This window comes from Opisthocomus hoazin, chromosome 1, assembly GCF_030867145.1.
Source record: "Opisthocomus hoazin isolate bOpiHoa1 chromosome 1, bOpiHoa1.hap1, whole genome shotgun sequence".
Lineage (NCBI taxonomy): Eukaryota > Metazoa > Chordata > Aves > Opisthocomiformes > Opisthocomidae > Opisthocomus > Opisthocomus hoazin.
In genome coordinates, this window is record NC_134414.1 from 103,957,588 (window position 1) to 103,975,320 (window position 17,733).

Below are 17,733 nucleotides of genomic sequence, written 5' to 3' on the forward strand. Positions count from 1 at the left end.
TGAAAATATTCAATGTGTTCACAATAGTAAAACCAATTTTTTTTGTTTGCCTGTAAACAATATGGTAACATGGTATTCTTAGCATCTATATCTAGCACCTACTCAGCAATACAGAAATATGTACAGGGGAGAAGTATTTTCTAGGATCCAAGTTACTTTAAAGCTTATAAGAACACTCAGTTTCCCTGTCAGCAATTACCACGTGAGCTTTAGAGGCAATTGGCACTGATTTTGACAGTCTTCTTCCATGTCTTTCAGAATTAATTAGCAAACATCTCATTAAGATTGCACCCCTTTTTTCCAGGCCATACAAAAACAAGGCAGAGACATAGTCCCTTTCTAATAAGTATACATGTATCTAGCAGGCAGAGCTTTTAGTAGGTGTGCAGCTTTCTTGTAAGTACAAGAATTCTTCCATATTCAGCCTTGGTGTTTGTTAAATGTAATGCAAAGAGTAACTTGGTTAGAAATGGGAAGATCAGCTTCTCCAACAAAAGTCTGCTTTGCTTAATATTAAATGTTACAATATTTACATTAATTCGTTTACCCACCATCCATATCCTATATTTGGGAAATAAAGTTAAAGCAAGCATTGATTGATATATTTAGGGCATGGTTTCAAACTACTTTCAACAGTTTGTTATACATCTTCTGCTTAGCAGATAAATATCAATAATGTGCCAAGTCACTAGAAAGCTCTCACTACAGAATGAAATACTACAGTGAGAATAAAACAGTACTTTCCTTTCAGATAGAGAACAGCTTCCGCCTTCAGCTGGGAAGGAAAATCCATCACTACAAAATCATGTGGCAGGGAAGTAATATGACAAAAGCACTTTCTCCAGGCATAACTCATCACTGGCTTACCTTAGCATGTGTAGTACAGTTGTCTCTACTGGTTTTGTAACTATGAAATCTGTAAAAGCAAAGGAGGCAACTGACTTCGCAGTGTTACACAGTAGGGCAAGAATTAAACATAAAAGAGGAGCTTTAGGGCTTGTTTATGCCCCTGCTGATATAAAGGGGAAATTTAAATGCTTTCCACACCAGCCTTTTTCAGCTGAAGACATTTATCGTACTAATTCAAGGTTACTACTGTAACAGCCCCACCTATCTTTAACTGCAACTTTCAGTCAATGCAGCCTCAGAGTTGTCCCCTTGCTAACTTCTTTTAAACATGCTTACTAAAATATCCTGCAAGTCGGATTAGTTACAGTGATTAGAACCACCATCACCATCTCCTCCTCCTTGTCTGGGCACTTTCTGTGAAAAGAGAGGTGCCTGCCTTCAATTAGGGTCTCCAGGGTCTGCATGCCAAGTGGGCAGAGGATCCTCATGCGAAGTGCTGACACAGATAACCAAGCTGCAGAGAAAGGCAGGATATCACACCAGTTTCTTCATATTACTTGGCTGCAGGCTCTGGGCCCTGCTCAGCACATCAGCTTCTTGTGTTTTCCTCTGAAGGGACCGAAGAGGGTGTTTAAGACCTGCCAGGGGTGGTATGCTGCAATTTATCCTGCCAGGGTTTCATACCTATATTTTAGGGCTTGTGACAACACCGCCAGAAACCTGGGCAGCCCACATCTTCTGCTACATCATAACAAGCATTGGTAAAATCTGTCCCTGGAATGAAGAAGCTGATATCAAAGTAAGGGGATGTAAGATATAAAATCCCATGCAGAATCCCACACTGTAAATTCCACGTTTCTGTGGACACGGCCCTGACGGGGTGCAGCTTTGTTGAAAAGAGAAACCCCCAAGTCCAGTGGGAACCTCACAGACCTCCACAGCTGCCTCCCCCCTGCCTTCGGTGTCGGGTCTCTCCCCGTCCCTGCCTCTCAGCGAGCGGACGACTCCTGCTACAAAACCCTCGCTACGCTTCTCCTCCCTCGAGCCTGCCTCCTACAAGGGGGGAGGTCCCCAAAAAAGTCTTCCTAGGTCCCCAGAGGGGACACAAAAAAGACCCCTTTGTGTCTGCCCTGCCCCAGGCTGGCAGCCCCTCACATCTCGTGGTCCGGGCCCCGTAGGCGCTTCCCGCCCACCTCCCCACCACGGTGAGCAGATACCCTCCAAGCAAGATGGCAGCGCCACCTGCCCGGGCTCACCGCTCCCTGGTGGCTCACCCACACTCTCTGCCCACCTTGGGGGCTCCCCTGCCTCTGGCACCTGCGCACGGCAAAGCGATGGCAGGGCTCGGGCAAAAAACACAACCCCAAAGCAGCTGGCAGGAGGGAAAGCAGCATCCACGTGGGAAGGCAGAGGAGAGGTTGCCCTCTCCTTTCAGCTGCCAGCTGAGCATGGGCAGGGGTCAGCGACTGAATGGCTGACCCTCAGCTGGGGATCTCCAGGATGCTGCAGCAGCCTCTGGGCCCCGGGCTGGGAAGGAGGAAGCAGTCCCAGCCCCTGCAGAAGGCCGGATGGCTGGTGGCTGTGGGAACAGCCGAGGGCAGAGCTCAGCAGGGACACTGACCCCTGCTGCTGTCATGAGTGGCCCTCGTTGGGGCCAGGCTCCTCCTGCGCCATCTGAGGAGGACGGGCCACCCTGGGCTCAGGGCTCAGGGCTGGACCCCAAGGCCATCGACGGCCATTGACAGCCATCAGCACTCAGGGCAGGGCTGGAAGGCGAGTGGTGGCTCAGGAGGCAGGAGGGCAGCTGTGCCACTGCCAGCAACGCTTCTGGGGAGGGTGACAGGCTGGGGTGAGGTCATAGGCAGGGACATCAGCGTGGTGCGAATCATCTGCCAGTGCCAGCCCCTGGTTTTCATCCAGACACAGCGGCGAGGGGGAGCAGCCCCTTGGCCAGCCTGGCCAGGGTATGGCCCATGTCAGGCAAGCTGCTGTTAGCCCATCTCCTTGTCCTTCTGCTACTTCCCCGGTGATTAGCACCAAACCACTCGTCTTGTCTGGCAAGGCGCTGCTCTGTGAAGCAAATTGGGGTTTTCTCCCTCCATTTTCAGAGCAAGATGTTGTGTCAGCTGCCAGACTCCCAGTCTATGCCCATTCAAATCCCTCTGTGCATCTTACATTCAAAACAGGTGCATAGAAGGGCACAGCTGTGAAAAGCTGCTTCTTGCAACCGTGAAATCATCTTCTAGCAAAGCAGAGGCCAAAGGCACTACCATGTGTCGTCAAAAGAAAGCACAAAGAAAACAGGTACAAAACATTAACTCATCCAGTTGTGCTGAGTGTATTAGTCAAGGCTACGTTTGCAGGGAAAATGCAGTAAAACTTTCCCTGAGATTTTACTTAGACATATTATTAATGCAAGCTTGGTTTGATACAGTGCACAAATATGCTAGACTAAGCTTAAGAAAGCTATTAATATAAAACAATAATTAGTCTCTCAAGGTTGGCACTAGAACAAACACAGACCTTTCTATCTCCATGTACTAGTAATAGCCATATTTGTTAAGAATATTGATGTGAAGCGCTTCCCTCAACCTGTCAAATTGCCTGATGCCAAAGCAGCTAATAAATGGGAGCATTGTTTGTGGCTGGCATTTCATATTAAACCTCTAGGCAGTATAAGAGGCAGTCAGATATTTCCTGGGTGGTTTTGAAGAGTTTAAGCATTACTGAACATAAGCCATGAAGAACCCACACTGTCAATAGCGTTATTAGCTGCCAGCACATTCCCAAGGACATAGTGATATTGTTTGCTGGAAAGATTTTACCTGAAAGGTAATTCTACCCAACTATCTGTCAGAAAGGCAGTCTCTTCTGGGAATTCAGAGTCACCTTCAGAATCCTGGAAAGAGAAAGGTTTCTTGGTACTTTGGGATGGATTTGCACTGGCCTGATAAGAATACTGCTATCCCATAACCTACTGCACCGTGCCTCTTCCATTTCCAAATATCAGTGAAAGTAGTTTCATAATGCCACCACATTTGGAGTTCCCCAACATTCCTCAATGCTTACATCAACCTTTCCTATTTTTCTCTTGGATTTTCCCAAAAGCTCCATCCAGGAGAGGAAAGAGTAAAATGTCCCATGTAGCAAGGTGCCATATAGTCACTGAACTGTCAATAAACTAACTGGGGCATATTTTCTCTTCTCATTGTCCTGAGGTTCTGATCCTCCTCACAGTTATCCGTGGCAAAAGCAGACACAAAATAGTCAAAGAAAAGGAATTGTCAAAAGATTATGTTCTTTACAGGATTAAACAGAAAGATCATGGAAGAGAAACGCGACTTCTCTTTTGAAATGGATTATTTCCATAATAAAGCAGGAAAAGGAGAAAATCGCTCTTTAAATAAAGTTTATAACTTCATCTGTCCTACATATACTTGCAGTTCTCCAGAAGTTGTCAAATATTTTTCTATGATGTGAGAAACTTGTGTAGGAAAAAACACTTCTACTAATACTTTCTCTGAAAGGACAGGGAGAGAAAAAAGGACGAAAGTGGGATCAAATCAAGCTCTCTGCATGGTATACTTGCAGTATTCCTAAACACGTTGAATTTTGTATAACACACACCCAAACACACACAAAGGTATGTTGATAAAACTACTATATTTTTTAATTCCTGAAAGTTGTTATTTGAACAAATTCTTTTTCTAGGCAGCAAAATGCATTTACTCTAACCATTCCAATACTTCTATAGCCTTCATTACAGGTAGACCTGAGCACCAGCTGATTTAAAGAGAATAGTGTGAGGGGACATTTAGGGATCCATTGTAAGCACGACATCAGTGGTTTATCACTAACACTTGCATACAGCATTTGAACTTCATTGTTTTCACCCTTTACTGCTCTTTTCCTTGCCATCTCCAGACGTTCTGGCTTTTTCTCTTTTCCTCTTTTATGCTTGTGTTATGATTATTTGTAGTGTACAAGTCTTTATGTCTATATTAAGTCTTTGAAACTCTTCTTTCTGCGAATTGCAGATGAAAAATCTCTGTTTTGGGTAAGAACGACAGAAGAGGCAGAGAGCACTTTCAGAGGAATCTGCTGCATGTGAAAAGGTGCTGCACTGACATATCTCCTTTGTTACCCCCTGGAAGACAGTGTCACATCCAGATTATGTACCCAAGAGTGTCTTTAGCACAAGGTGGCCGTTGTCCACACAGCCAGAGGGAGAGGAGTTAAAGAAACAGGCAGAGATTCCCTGAAAGCTCTGCTGAAGTACTGTCTGCAGTGGGCCTGCCAGGATCACAAGAGAGCAAGGACATAAGAGAAATATGAAAAAAAAGGGAGGGATCTTGAAGAAAGGCAGCACCTCCATGGAGAGGATACTGCTCAGTTGCAGGTTTGCCACAAGCCCTGTAGGACAGACCCCCAGGCAGAGTGGATATCATGGAGCAAAACAAAGAAGCCATTAGGCGGCTCTGTGCTCTAGGCTTTCTACCAGATTCTAGCCAACATCATGTTTTTAGATCAATTGCAGTTAAACATTTTCAGTTCCTTTGTTTCCTTCCGCAGCCTACAAGAAAATTTCCCAAGCAGTAATTAAAAAGTCAGTTCCTTCTATTTTAATGGACAAGGAAATTTTCCAGTTATCTCAGCTTTTTTCCCAAGCCTTCTGGGACCAGAGTTTGGCCACATTATAGTATGAGAGAAAGGAATAATGAGTGTTTTGAATCAGGTGTCAGCAGTGCTGTATTCTCAGTGAACAATAGGGACGTTAGACATGCAAACCACTGATCTAAAGTGCTTCTTGGGAAACAATGCAAGAGGTCAAAACTAAACCTTCAGATTTTATTTCTATACATTTTTCAGCCAAGGTCTCAAATAATTATCTAGAGCCAGTGCAACCAGAACAAAAGGTGGGCAACTCCAGAATAGAAGGGGGAGGTGGTCAGTGCTGCTTCTCTAGAAGATTTCTCCTTGGTCTCAGAACTACCTGTTTGGTGAAATTGCCCAACAGCTGACGTGGGGAACTGACCACAGCAGTGTAAAACGAGCCCTCCAAAGCCATCAAACCTTGTCTGAGCAGCAGATGAGGTGAAACAGTGGGGACAGAGGGATCCTATGCACCTCATACATTTCCTCATTCACAGGAAACACCTGTGAAATGCCTCAGAAGAATTAGGATGTGTTCCTCCAGAAAGGTGACATGGTAAATAGCACAACTTACGTGCCTCTATACCAATGCACACAGCATGGGTAACAAACAGGAGGAGTCGGAAGCCACTGTGCAGTTAGCAAGCTATGAGCTAGTCGCTATCACTGAAACGCAGTGGAATGAATCGTGTGACTGGAGCACTGCAATTGACGCCTATAAATTGTTCAGAAGGGACTGGCAAGGGAGGAGGGCTGAGGCGGCTGCCCTCTGTGTAAAAAAATTGAATGATTGCATAGAATTGCCTGTGAAAAACAACGATTAACAGGTTCAGAGCTTATGGGTAAAAATTAGGGGCCAAGCCAACACAGGAAACCCTGTGGTTTGTGTTTACAACAGGCCACCTGATCAAGGCATTCTTACTTCACACTTGCAGCTCTGATCCTGCTGGGAGACTTCAATCACCTTAACATCTGGTGGAAAAGCAGCAAAGCAAGCTGTAAGCAGTCCAAGAGATTCTTGGAGTGCACTGAGGATAATTTCATAATCTGGGTGATAGACAGCTCAACCAGAGGAGAAGCGTTACTAGATGTGTTTCTCACCAACATGGATAAACTAAATAGACATGTCAAGCTTTGCAGCAGCCTGGGCTGCAGTGATCATGACCTGGTGGAATCCACAATCTTGAGGCATACAGGCCAGGTGAAGAGTAGAGTCAGGACACTGAATTATAGGAGAGCAAACTTTCAGTTGTTTAAGGAACTAGCGTATGGGACCTCTGGGAAACTGCCCTCAGAGATAAAGAAGCTGAACAGAGCTGGCAGTTCTTTCAGGACTTATTTCTTAAAACACAAGAGCTCTCGATCCCCGTGTGTTAGAAATCAGGAAGGGAAGGCAAGACACCAGCATGGCTGAGTAAGTGCCCCCTGGTCAAACTGAAGTGGAAGAAGGAAATGCACAGACAGTAGAACCAGGGACCTGTATCCCACAAGGAATATAGGGATGCTGTCTGGATGTGTAGAGATGCGATAAGGAAAGATATGGCACAGTTGGAGCTGATTTTGGCAAGGGATGTGAAGAATAATAAGAAGGGGTTCTACAGGTACGTTGGTCAGAAAAGGTAGATGAAATAAAAAGTACCCCCCCCCCCCCCATAAATAAGACAGGACAACTAGTGACAACCCTTCATGGAGGACTTTGAGGTACTCAACAATTTTTTTGCAGTAAGATGCATCCCAGGGTCCTGAGGGAATTGGCTGATGTAGTTGCCAGGCCACTCTCCACCATATTTGAAAAGTCACGGCAGTCAGGTGACATCCCCAGTGACTGGAGAAAGAGAAATATCACACCCATTTTTAAAAAGGGTAAAAAAGAGGACCTTTGTGTGCCCAGCAAGATCATGGAACAGATTCTTCAGGAAGATATGTTGAAACACAGGGAAGACAGAGAGATGATTAGAGACAGCCAGCATGGCTTCACTAAGCAAAAATCATGCCTGACTAATCTAGTGGCCTTCTACAGTTCAGTGGCTGCATCAGTGGACAAGGGAAGAGCTACAGATGTCATCTACCTGGACTTACATGCAAGGCCTTTGATACAGTCCCCCACAGTATTCTTGCCGCTAAATTGGAGAGATATGGGTTTTATGGATGGACTGTTAGATGGATAAGTAATTGGCTGGATGGCTGTGTCCAAGGAGTTACAGCCAATGGCTCAATGTCTGAGTGGAAACCAGTAATGAGTGGTGTCTCACAGGGGTCAGTGCTGGGACCAATACAACTTAATTTCTTCATCATTGACATAGATGGCGGGACTGAGGGCCCCCTCAAGCAATTCTGCAGATGACACCAAGATGAGTGGTGCAGCTGATTCACTAGAGGGAAGGGATGCCATCCAGAGGGACCTTGACAGGCTTGAGGATTGGGGGCCCATGTGAACCTCATGAAGTCCAACAAGGCCAAGTGCAAGGTCCTGCACCTGGGCTGTGACAATCCCCAGTATCAATACAGAGTGGGGTACGAACAGATTGAGTGCAGCTCTGCAGAGGACTTGGGGATATTGGTTGATGAAAAAGGGGACGTGAGCCAGCAATGTGTGCTTGCAGCCTAGAAAGCCAGTTGTATCCTGGGTTGCATCAAAAGCGGCGTGGCCAGCAGGCCAAAGGAGGTGATTCTGCCGCTCTACTCTGCTCTGGTCAGACCCCATCTGTGGTCCTGCATCCACCTCTGGAGCCCTCAGCACAGGAAAGACATGGACCTGCTGGAGTGGGTCCAGAGGAGGGCCACAAAAATGATCCAAGGGCTGGAGTTCCTCTCCTGTGAAGAAAGGCTGAGAGAGTTGGGGCTGTTCAGCCTGGAGAAGAGAAGGCTCTGGGGAGACCTTATTACAGTCTTTCAATATATAAAACGGGCTTAGAAGACAGACAAGTTAGCTGAACTTTAAGGATTCCTTCCAACCCAAACCCTTCTGTAACTCTGTGATACCTCAACCAGAAAATCTGTTCTGTGCCTCAGCATGAAAAGGAGGTGCAAAGGGACACAGCACTAAGAAAACAGTGGCTGCTAGCCACTGATACATAGAACAGAAAAAAAATGACAAATAAAGAAAATGGGTGGCAGTTCTGCAACATGTTTGAACAGGGATGAGAAAGGGAGCATTTGGAGCAAGTGCTGGTGCTCATCCCTGCTTTTCATGCTTGGGTCCAGACAAGTCCACTGATGACCTCAGGGCAAACTTCATTGAGGGTGAGCTCAATATGTTGCCCTTGGAGCAGCCATCAGAACGGCACAAATCAAATTCCCAGGGAGGCTGGTATGACACTAGTTTCAGATTGCATCACCATGTTGCTGCAATACTATTATTGGATTGGGAATGCTGAATACTCTTTTGGTTGTCTGTGCTGCAAAGCATGAAACTAAAAATACTTTTTCCCTTCGTAATATTGAAAAAGAGACCCTTAGTAAGCGTACATATGTAGTTGTTGGTAATTGCAGTCAATTGGTTTTTGGATAAGGTCATGTATTATGTTCTGAGTGATGTTTGAATACTATGTTTATACTTGAACAATTTTTCAGAAGCTGCCAGATCCACACAATGCACGTCTTAATACCTGTGACTAAATCATACAAGGAAAATACAACGGTACACAAGTCAACTATAAGTTACAAGAGTGCTTTTATTAAGACACCAGAACTCCACGAAACAGACTCAGATAGTCAAAATAGCAGTTTCTGCTGAGCATGCAAGGTATCAGACAGAAGCTACTGCTTTGCATTTCATCCTGAAGAAAAGAGCTCAGCTTTTGTAAATGACATAGCTCCACTGAAATCAATAGGAAAATCTCTAGTCCAGTCACTTTCAAGCAGTTCAGGATTGTAACTACTAAAAACTAGAAAAATATTTATAGTAAAGTAGCTTATCCTTTTGATAAACACATTATATATTTCTGAGCAAATTGAGCAACAGTTAAGAGACTCATATGTAATAAAAAGCTAATGGTTATGTTCATCAGACTCAAAGATTGCAAAGATAATTCATAGTTTCACTAGTGAATTGCAACCTAATGGATTTTTTTTAATATCAGGATCTGGTAACTGATATTTCAGCAGCAAAAAGACAAATCGAAGATTTTTACTCCTTATAGATTCACTCAAATCAAAAGCAGAATGCAAATGATTATGCTGAAATTTTTGATGTATTTAAAAGGCATATATATAACCTCTAAGATCAACCAGTATGACCTTTTGCAAAATGTAGAAGTCCTTTACCCAGAAATCTAGTTACGTACCAGAAATTGGACTAGGGGCATAGAAAAGCAGCTTTCCAATGCTATTCTGTACCAAAATACCAATAGCTAAATGCTATGGCTACTAAGAGTATTTGTGAGTTCAAGTTAATGACCAATTTCCACTGAAGTATTATTTATAATGGTGTCCATTGAGCTTAAAGAGCAATTAACTTGTTCCCTGTAAATTTCTGAATTATATGTGACCCAGACACAGTGGACTATCACTGGGTAGGAGGAGTGCATGCAGCAATCCGAATCAAGGAGTGGTGGGGACAAGTGACCACACTGCTTTGCTCTCCATCTTCAAAAACATTCACGGAAGTGGAGTTTTGGAGCAGCAGAGTGAAGAGTGCTCCGGGAAAGAGTCCTGCAGGAGATGCTTACTGTGTAGAAAAGATTTTTGTTCCAGCTTATTGAGCTGAACAGACTCTTGTTGTATCCAATGGATCACATAAGCTAAACCTTTGCTGCTGCACTAATGGTAGGGTCTTACAGCCAGGCAAAATTCTGCTCAAATTTAGAACTACTCTGTTTCAATAGGAGTGCTCTCACTTAGCGGGGCAGCACACTCTGTGGCTCAACTGCGCAATCATTTTGATCTAATTAAATAAAATACATAGGTACCTATTGACTTCTCTGGAAAAACATGGGCTGCCAATAGCAAAAAATGTTTCTATTTTTTCTTTTTTTTCACTCCATCCTTATCGATGAAACATTTTACAATCAAACCTCAAAACTCATTCTGAAGAACACTCTGAGTAGGTTACACCCCAGATTCATGGTGCCTTTCCTTTATCTGTTGGCAAATCCAATACTTGTTCTCCAGCTTGTGTATACTTAATGCATTGCACAATTAGGTCTCAGTGTTGCTGCAGGTCTAAATTTCAACCTCACCTTAGGTAAACAGTGAATTACAAACTGAAAAGGAGATCTCTAGAAAGATTTTGCTGGTTTACTTCCTGGAATATTTATAGAAACATGCAGCTTGTCAAGAGTAATGACACAAATGATGCTAAGATGGGGACACAGCAACATGGCACAGCGGGAGAGCCAAATCTTGGAACTTGAATAAAGAACCATGAAGAAGTTCTTTTTTCCCTTCTATTTCGTCATTTGGAAAAAACTACCAGAATTCACTTCAAGTCGGAGCTGCAGTCACAAATATTTCTTAGGACACCAGGGAAAAAACAGATTGCTAAAAAAAAAAAAAAGAGGGATAGAGAAGCCTTAAATAGGTGACATTAAATGGGAAGAATCAGTGTTGCAACCAGTCGTAACCACCATCACGAAGAGTAATGAAAGCCAAGCGAAGACAACCTTCAGTTCTCCATGTGATGAGACATGGTCCAACTAGAAAAAATAAAAAACAAACTAATCATGATTCAGAAAGGTAATCAGCTGCCTTCTAAAGAAAGTAAATACGTAGGAAAGAAGAGCTGAGTAGTTCCAGCATCTACATGGAGCCATTAACCGAGACTCCAACATGCTGATTATGTATAAGCATTACAAGCCTGACAATATCCTTTATGTTACAACCTCATTGCACAACTCCAGAATTCCCATTACTATGAAGTATTGCAATCACCCCTGACCACTCAGGAGAGCAAAATGATGAATGAAGACAAGCCATTCTTCTCTTTGTGAAGATACTCAGAGGCTTCGTATATAGGTTTTAATTTAATGGACCTATATATGCCCTTTACGCTGGATTATGACTCCCTAGTGGGACCTGTATCACTCATGGAACTGTACAGCTGCTGGAGCTGTACCAAGGAGCCCCAGGTACCTTCCCTTTGGGCTTCTGATAGGCAGCCCTGTCCAGCCTTTGGGAAGCCATCAGAGCATCACCCTCACCCACAGTGAGCTCCTAGGAGCTGCCCATAGATAACTACAGAGGGCGTTCTCCGTAATGTAGGACTAGGCGAAATACAGCTAGTAGTGACTATTCAAGACTACAAGCAGGTAGCTGGGACACAGTCTTCCCTGTCCTTTCTCTGTGATATACATTAAGAGTTATTGTACCTAATGAAGCAAACTGAAATATCTGCAGATACCATCATGATGAGTGTAGTGAATTTACTACGGTCATGGCAGCTTCATTGTCATGTATGAGGCCTCCAACAGGAAAGAGTTACTAACTCTGGTAACAACATCAAATAAGCCTGTTTCCAGGAACAGAATTCAAATCCACAGTAAACATGCTTGAGCTCTGAAGCAATGTTAGGTGTTTTTTTTCAGCAAGCCAGCTTTCTCACCTTTCTCTCCTCCTCTTAAAGGGACAAAGAGTGGTGAGCAGCTAGAACACACTCATTTGACAAAAAAACCTGCTGAATCCTGAGGTATTCTGAAAAAGCTGTAGAGGCAGAATGGGTGGTAGCAGCTAACACTTCTCGGTACTGTCTTTTCAGACTCTCTGCAGGCACTTGTAAGCACTGCTTATGCATTACCAGTATTTCAAGCTCTTTATGTCAAACAGTCCACTGTTTACTTGAAAAACATCCCCTCCAAAAAAAAAAAATTAAACCCATGCTTTTACAGAAAGGGATAACTTCTGAAGCAAATTAGCTTCTGAAGTATATTTCTAAAGAGAGTGGTAAACTTTCTCTCCTTTATTATACTAGTCCATGATCCAAAACCAAAAGGGGTATGCTTTTTATGGAAATGGTTGTTCGTGTTCTTCAAAAGTAGCATGTCATTTACTCTGAACGAGACCAAAGCCATGAAAGAAGATGAGGAAGAGAAGGCTGTCTTCCTTCTCTGTAGAGCACAGCATTCAAAAACAGGCAATAATAGTAGGAATTTCATTTTTACTTCTATGACCTTCACCCACAGCAAACAGAACAGAAGGTTCAAATACCCTTAAACAGAGCATGCTCACCTGTGAGTATTTAACCATTTCAGGAAGAGAGAAACAGCTAAAAAAAGTAACTGATCATGATTCAGTACTTACATCTGGTAACCTGGAAATCACTAATCATAGAACACTTGGTAGCTGAAGTTGTCAGACTTGATTCTGAAGTTGTATCTTCCCGTCTTTCGCTGGTACTGGAAAATGAGAAGGCTCACAACTCCCAGCACAAGACCAAGCACACCAAAGGCAATGAGGATGATGTATCCAACTCCCATCCCAGCCTCCTTCTCTCTTTTCAAATCAGATGCTAAAATAACAAGAGGTGAAAGAAAAAAGCTTTGAAATTGCTAAATATTTTCCTGGATAAGAAACAAGCCTTGCCTACAAATTAGCCAACACGCATGTTGAAGTAAAGAGCCGTGATACAGAAGTGATTCAGCCTTTTGGGGAGGGTGACCCTCACGCAAAGGTCTGTGAGCCACAGTCCGAGTTCTCTTTTTACATACAAGTGTAGAGTCCCTGCAGACATGAGTGTGATGTGTCTTTGGAATTCAACTCTGCAATTTTCTGTTAAAATAAGAAATAAAGGATCAGCATTGATGGCTTCCTGAAATGCTGCCTTACTTTCAGAATGACCCTAGAGGTGAAGCATTCTCCCATCTTAATCCTGTCCCCATTCATCTATGATTATTAAAACCCACTTGATTTGCTTTTATCTCAGATGTAATACTTCTTTAAACACAAAGTATTTAGGGACAGATTCACAGTGTGTGCTGGGTCCCTAAGCTCTCATTCTAGTCAGCAGAGATCTGGCTGGGGCAGTTAGTGGATGCAGGTAAGTCAGTCACGCTGAAGTGGTCACCATGGGCTCAACTCTGTAGCCTGAGCATAGGCATCTAGTGCCACTTGAGAAATCCAAGGATGTCTACAGTGCCTGCACAGGTCTGGCAGACATGGCATGGGACCTGCAGGAGACCTGTAGTCTTTTGGAATAGCACCCAGACACTGATGGGAAGGAGAGAATGGGGCACGATGGGTCATGAGCACTACATGCCTACGTGTGGGCAAGAGTCAAGTCCCTTGTTGCCAGTTGTCTCTGTAGGCTCCACTGACCATCAACAGAAGGTGTTTGCCTAGTTCACATGTAGACACTTCAATGTATTTGTCCAAATCTGCAAGCAGAATCCCCTCTGCCTGTAACACTATGCCTCTATTCATGTTTGTACGTGTACTCTTGCACACTGCTAATTCATTCTTGTAAATGCTTGATGCACCTACAAAAACACCTATTTGCATACATAAATAAGTGCACGTATTTAGCCAAACACTTGTGCAGTACCTGAGGTGCACAGAAGACAATACTAATGCGTGCATGCCTGCAATTAGAGAGAAGATCTTTGGCCAAAGGGCACTGTTGGCAGCCACTGAGGTAAGCTAGAGCAGTGTCCAAGCTACGTAACATCCAGGGCGTCATTAAAATACAGGCCAAAGCAGTGTGGCATAATACATTTAGGCTTATTTCTGAATTTCGGTATGAAACAAAGGAATAAAAGAGAAGATGCACAGTGGAAATAGCAGCCTGTAGCTGGACACAGACAGAACAGACCTTCCTGAGGTCATGTATCAGGGGTCCTTGCTATAGCATGTGGCCAAGCAGTATAGGCAGAGCAGTTAAAGCTTTTTTCATGTTTCACTGCAGCAGCTTAGCTGACATCATAATTCATGTTGTCTCCTTCAACACAGAGATGCATATCACTGCCTAGGTCTAGCCTCATACTTAAAATGTGATGTGAGTATCCAAACTGGAAATAGGAGACAGTACAATTTGTTAAGTCAGAGCCAGTTTCTACATCCAAAAGAACATTGCGACTGTCACAGCAGAGGAGAAAAAAATACCCTGAATCCACTAACAGTCCAGCACTAACTTACCTCCACAGTCAGAAGAGCATTCAGTGACGGGAAAAAACAGGCAACCAGCAGGAGGAAAGGAGGTGACTTCTGTCTATTCACAGTAGCCATGTGTTAAAATTCTGATATTGCTGCGTACAAGTACTCTCAATTAGTGTTTGGCGCTAAGATATGAATGCAAATAGCTGGAGGAGGCCAAAAGACTGAAAATGTTAGAGGCCACAGGTGCCCTTGAAAACATCACTCAGGGTAAATGCAGAAAAGGCAGATGCATAACACCTCAGGCCTTGCTTGTACGCAGCGCTGGTGTTCGCTCTCTATAAACCTACACTGTACCACTCCATCAGAACCACCAAGGTGCTGTGCATCGGCTGTGCTCTGCCACTGGCCCTCACGGCAGTAATGAAATCAATACCAGAGAGTCTATGGAAACACTACAATACAGTCTCTTATCTCCTCTGATTTTGGACTTCACAACTCACCACAACTGCGGTCTAACAACAGAGTAAACACTTGAAAAACTGATTGCAATCTAAAAGATTCAAGCTGCTTTCACGCTTCACAGTTGTAATAACTGATTTTTGTGGCTGTTGTACTTGCTACCCTGTGCAAATAGCTACATGAAGTGCTTTCTTCTCTCCCTTTCTATGTTCCTTTGACAATCTGACAGTTTCTTCATCGAGGACAGCACATGCTTTTCCACACTGCCACATGGCTTCAGTAGGACACCTGCTCCCCAGAAATATATGTAGAGCAGCATGAAAACCTTGTATCACAGGTCTTCGGGTTCGACAGTGAGAAAGAACCTTGAACTGATACACTGTGTCCCCTTTTTGTAAGCATCTATTCATAACTCACCAGCCATTTTACACAGGGGTCCCCAGGATGTTCTGTGTGTAGCGATGGTTTCACCAGTCTTCAGGGATCGGACTGCATGGCATCTCTGCAACAATCATTTCAAACTCTAACAAGTAATATGGTTTACTAATTAAAAATATAAAGCCTTCTGATGAGTATGTGAAAACCCTGTGCTATTCTCAGTCATTGGGGTTTTTGTTTCTTAATGTTACGCTTTGTTAGACTGAAATGAGCACCAAGTGGAAGTTCAAAAGAACTGGCATTAGGGAAACATCAGTATAAAAACTGTAATTAGTCACACTGGAAAACACTGCTGTGAACAGACAATCTCTTTCTTTTCACTAACTTTCTGTTTGTTTTAGCAAACCTTATGAGAGAATAAACTTCTCACTATCTCTACATGCCAGGGTTTTGCAAACATTTTTGTTTGGATATTTCTACTGTCTACGACAGGCACAGCAGATACTACAGCCAGCACCAGCAAAAGCAGCAGCAACTTTCTGCCCCTGCCAAGCTGTGTGTCATTTTGAAACAACACACAGCTCTGCAGCACCATGTTGAACTACCAATCTGGAAACTACTAGTTTGAAAGCCCTGCCCTGTGAAATGTTGGGGATTCACTGCTTTAGCTTTGTGTGAGCAGCACTTGCAGAATACACCGCACCCTCTTCTTCTGCACACTTCCTCAGTAGCACCATTCAGTTTGATTGCTACCTTTTCATTTTAGTTTGCAACATAAAGGTCTCTGATGGGAACCACAGACTGTTGAAGTTATTCAAAAGATACTGTGGCTCTCCTGGAAGTGGACATAAAAACAGAGAAACTGCAGTACCTCTTTTTCAGCAAAAGAAAGCAGTGAAGTGCAAGTGTGTCTTACCATCTTGTCTACAAGAGAATGTCTCACCAGTGTTACTAGCCTGGCTACACTGAAAAACCTCTACAATCCACTGTCAGCAACAGTGTCTTTAGCCGGATCAGCCCCCGTAAAAATAGCAATGTAGCTGCGACTTTGGCCTACCACTGAATAGCTTTTCCAGCTAGGTGGACTCATTGCAGAATATGGTTACATAGCTGCTCCCTAATGGCAATGATTTTTTGGTTCTATGTGGCCATGAATCGGCCACATTCCACCAAACATATGTGTGGTAGTGGCACATCACTCCTCTTCCCATTCAAAGTCATATTTCTTACTCCTTTCTTACTGCATTGCTCCCCAGCTGGTCTATTTTTTTCTACTCTAAACTTTAGAGCAGTTTACTCTCTTTCACCAAGAAAACAAGGAATAAAAAGACTGGATAAGAAGAAATAATATAAGGTGTAAGTCTTAATTTTATGGGCAAAGAGCTCAAGTAAGTCAATACTCTCCAGAGTGGCAGACAGATCAGATCCCAGACCCTGGGCACTATCCTGGCTATCTCACATCGTTTCCAAATATGCTTTGTTCTTGCTCCCATTTTTCTTGATCTTTGCCCCTCCTGCAGCTCCTTCTCTCTGCTTTGTAAAAGCCATTGTCATCCTTCAGAGTGTGCCCAGTACTTGTCTTCTCCGCAGAACATTCTAATCTCAGTCTAAGATACTGAAATCACTAACTTTTCATAGGTGGTAAATTTTGCATAGGAGAAAAAAACAGTACATCTCATATATATATATGAATAATAAAGAAATGAATAATACAGAATATATGAAAGAAGAGGGCCTCACTGGTTAGCTCTGCTGTGCCTTGTTTACTGCCGATGCCAATCTCAATCAAACCTCATCTTGGGCTAGCAGAATTACCCCATCACATACCCCTGTAATTCAAATCAAAGCCAGTCCTTTAGTTAACTGTGTTCCTGAACTCTAATCCATAGAGCTAAAGCCTGCTCTAACAGCAAACCCAGCAGCTCCTAGCAAGCAACTGTGTGATTCCTTACAGCAGCCACACCAGTCCATGCAATCCCTGTCCTGCCCATTTCTCTCATTGCCTGGCCTTGCAGCCACCACCATGTCGCTCCTCAGCTGTGCAGGTGACACGGTGAACTTGGGGAGGGCATCACTTCCACCAAAGGAGAGCGTAGGCTGGGGGTTGCTGAAGCACTGGTTTTTAACATACACATTCAGCTGTGAAAACTGGAGCCATCGTTCCATCTGTCAGTTATGTTTCCTGTTCCTTTTTTTTTTTTCCAGTCTGGTGGAAGCTTTATCCTTTGAGAAAGGAAACCAGTACCTTCTGATAGCCATTTTTAATCTTTTAGGAAGAGATCATTTACTTTATAATGGGTTTAAACTGAGCTATTTAGACCTAGAGGAAAGTGTTAAACAATGGAGTAACACCAAACTGCTAATGAA

The 17,733-nt window shown here is 43.5% G+C and overlaps 1 protein-coding gene across 1 annotated transcript in view; it reads right to left on the reverse strand.

The window, feature by feature from the left end:
* Positions 1-11,067: 11,067 nt before the first annotated feature.
* Positions 11,068-17,733, reverse strand: part of UMODL1 (uromodulin like 1) — a 52,932-nt gene continuing 46,266 nt past the window's right edge. The window contains exons 20-22 of the mRNA XM_009932644.2: positions 15,406-15,490; positions 12,739-12,946; positions 11,068-11,138 (exon numbers count right to left, since the gene is read on the reverse strand). Coding sequence (XP_009930946.2) covers positions 12,759-12,946; positions 15,406-15,490 — 273 coding nt within the window. The 3' untranslated portion in view covers positions 11,068-11,138; positions 12,739-12,758. The remainder of the gene's footprint in view (positions 11,139-12,738; positions 12,947-15,405; positions 15,491-17,733) is intronic.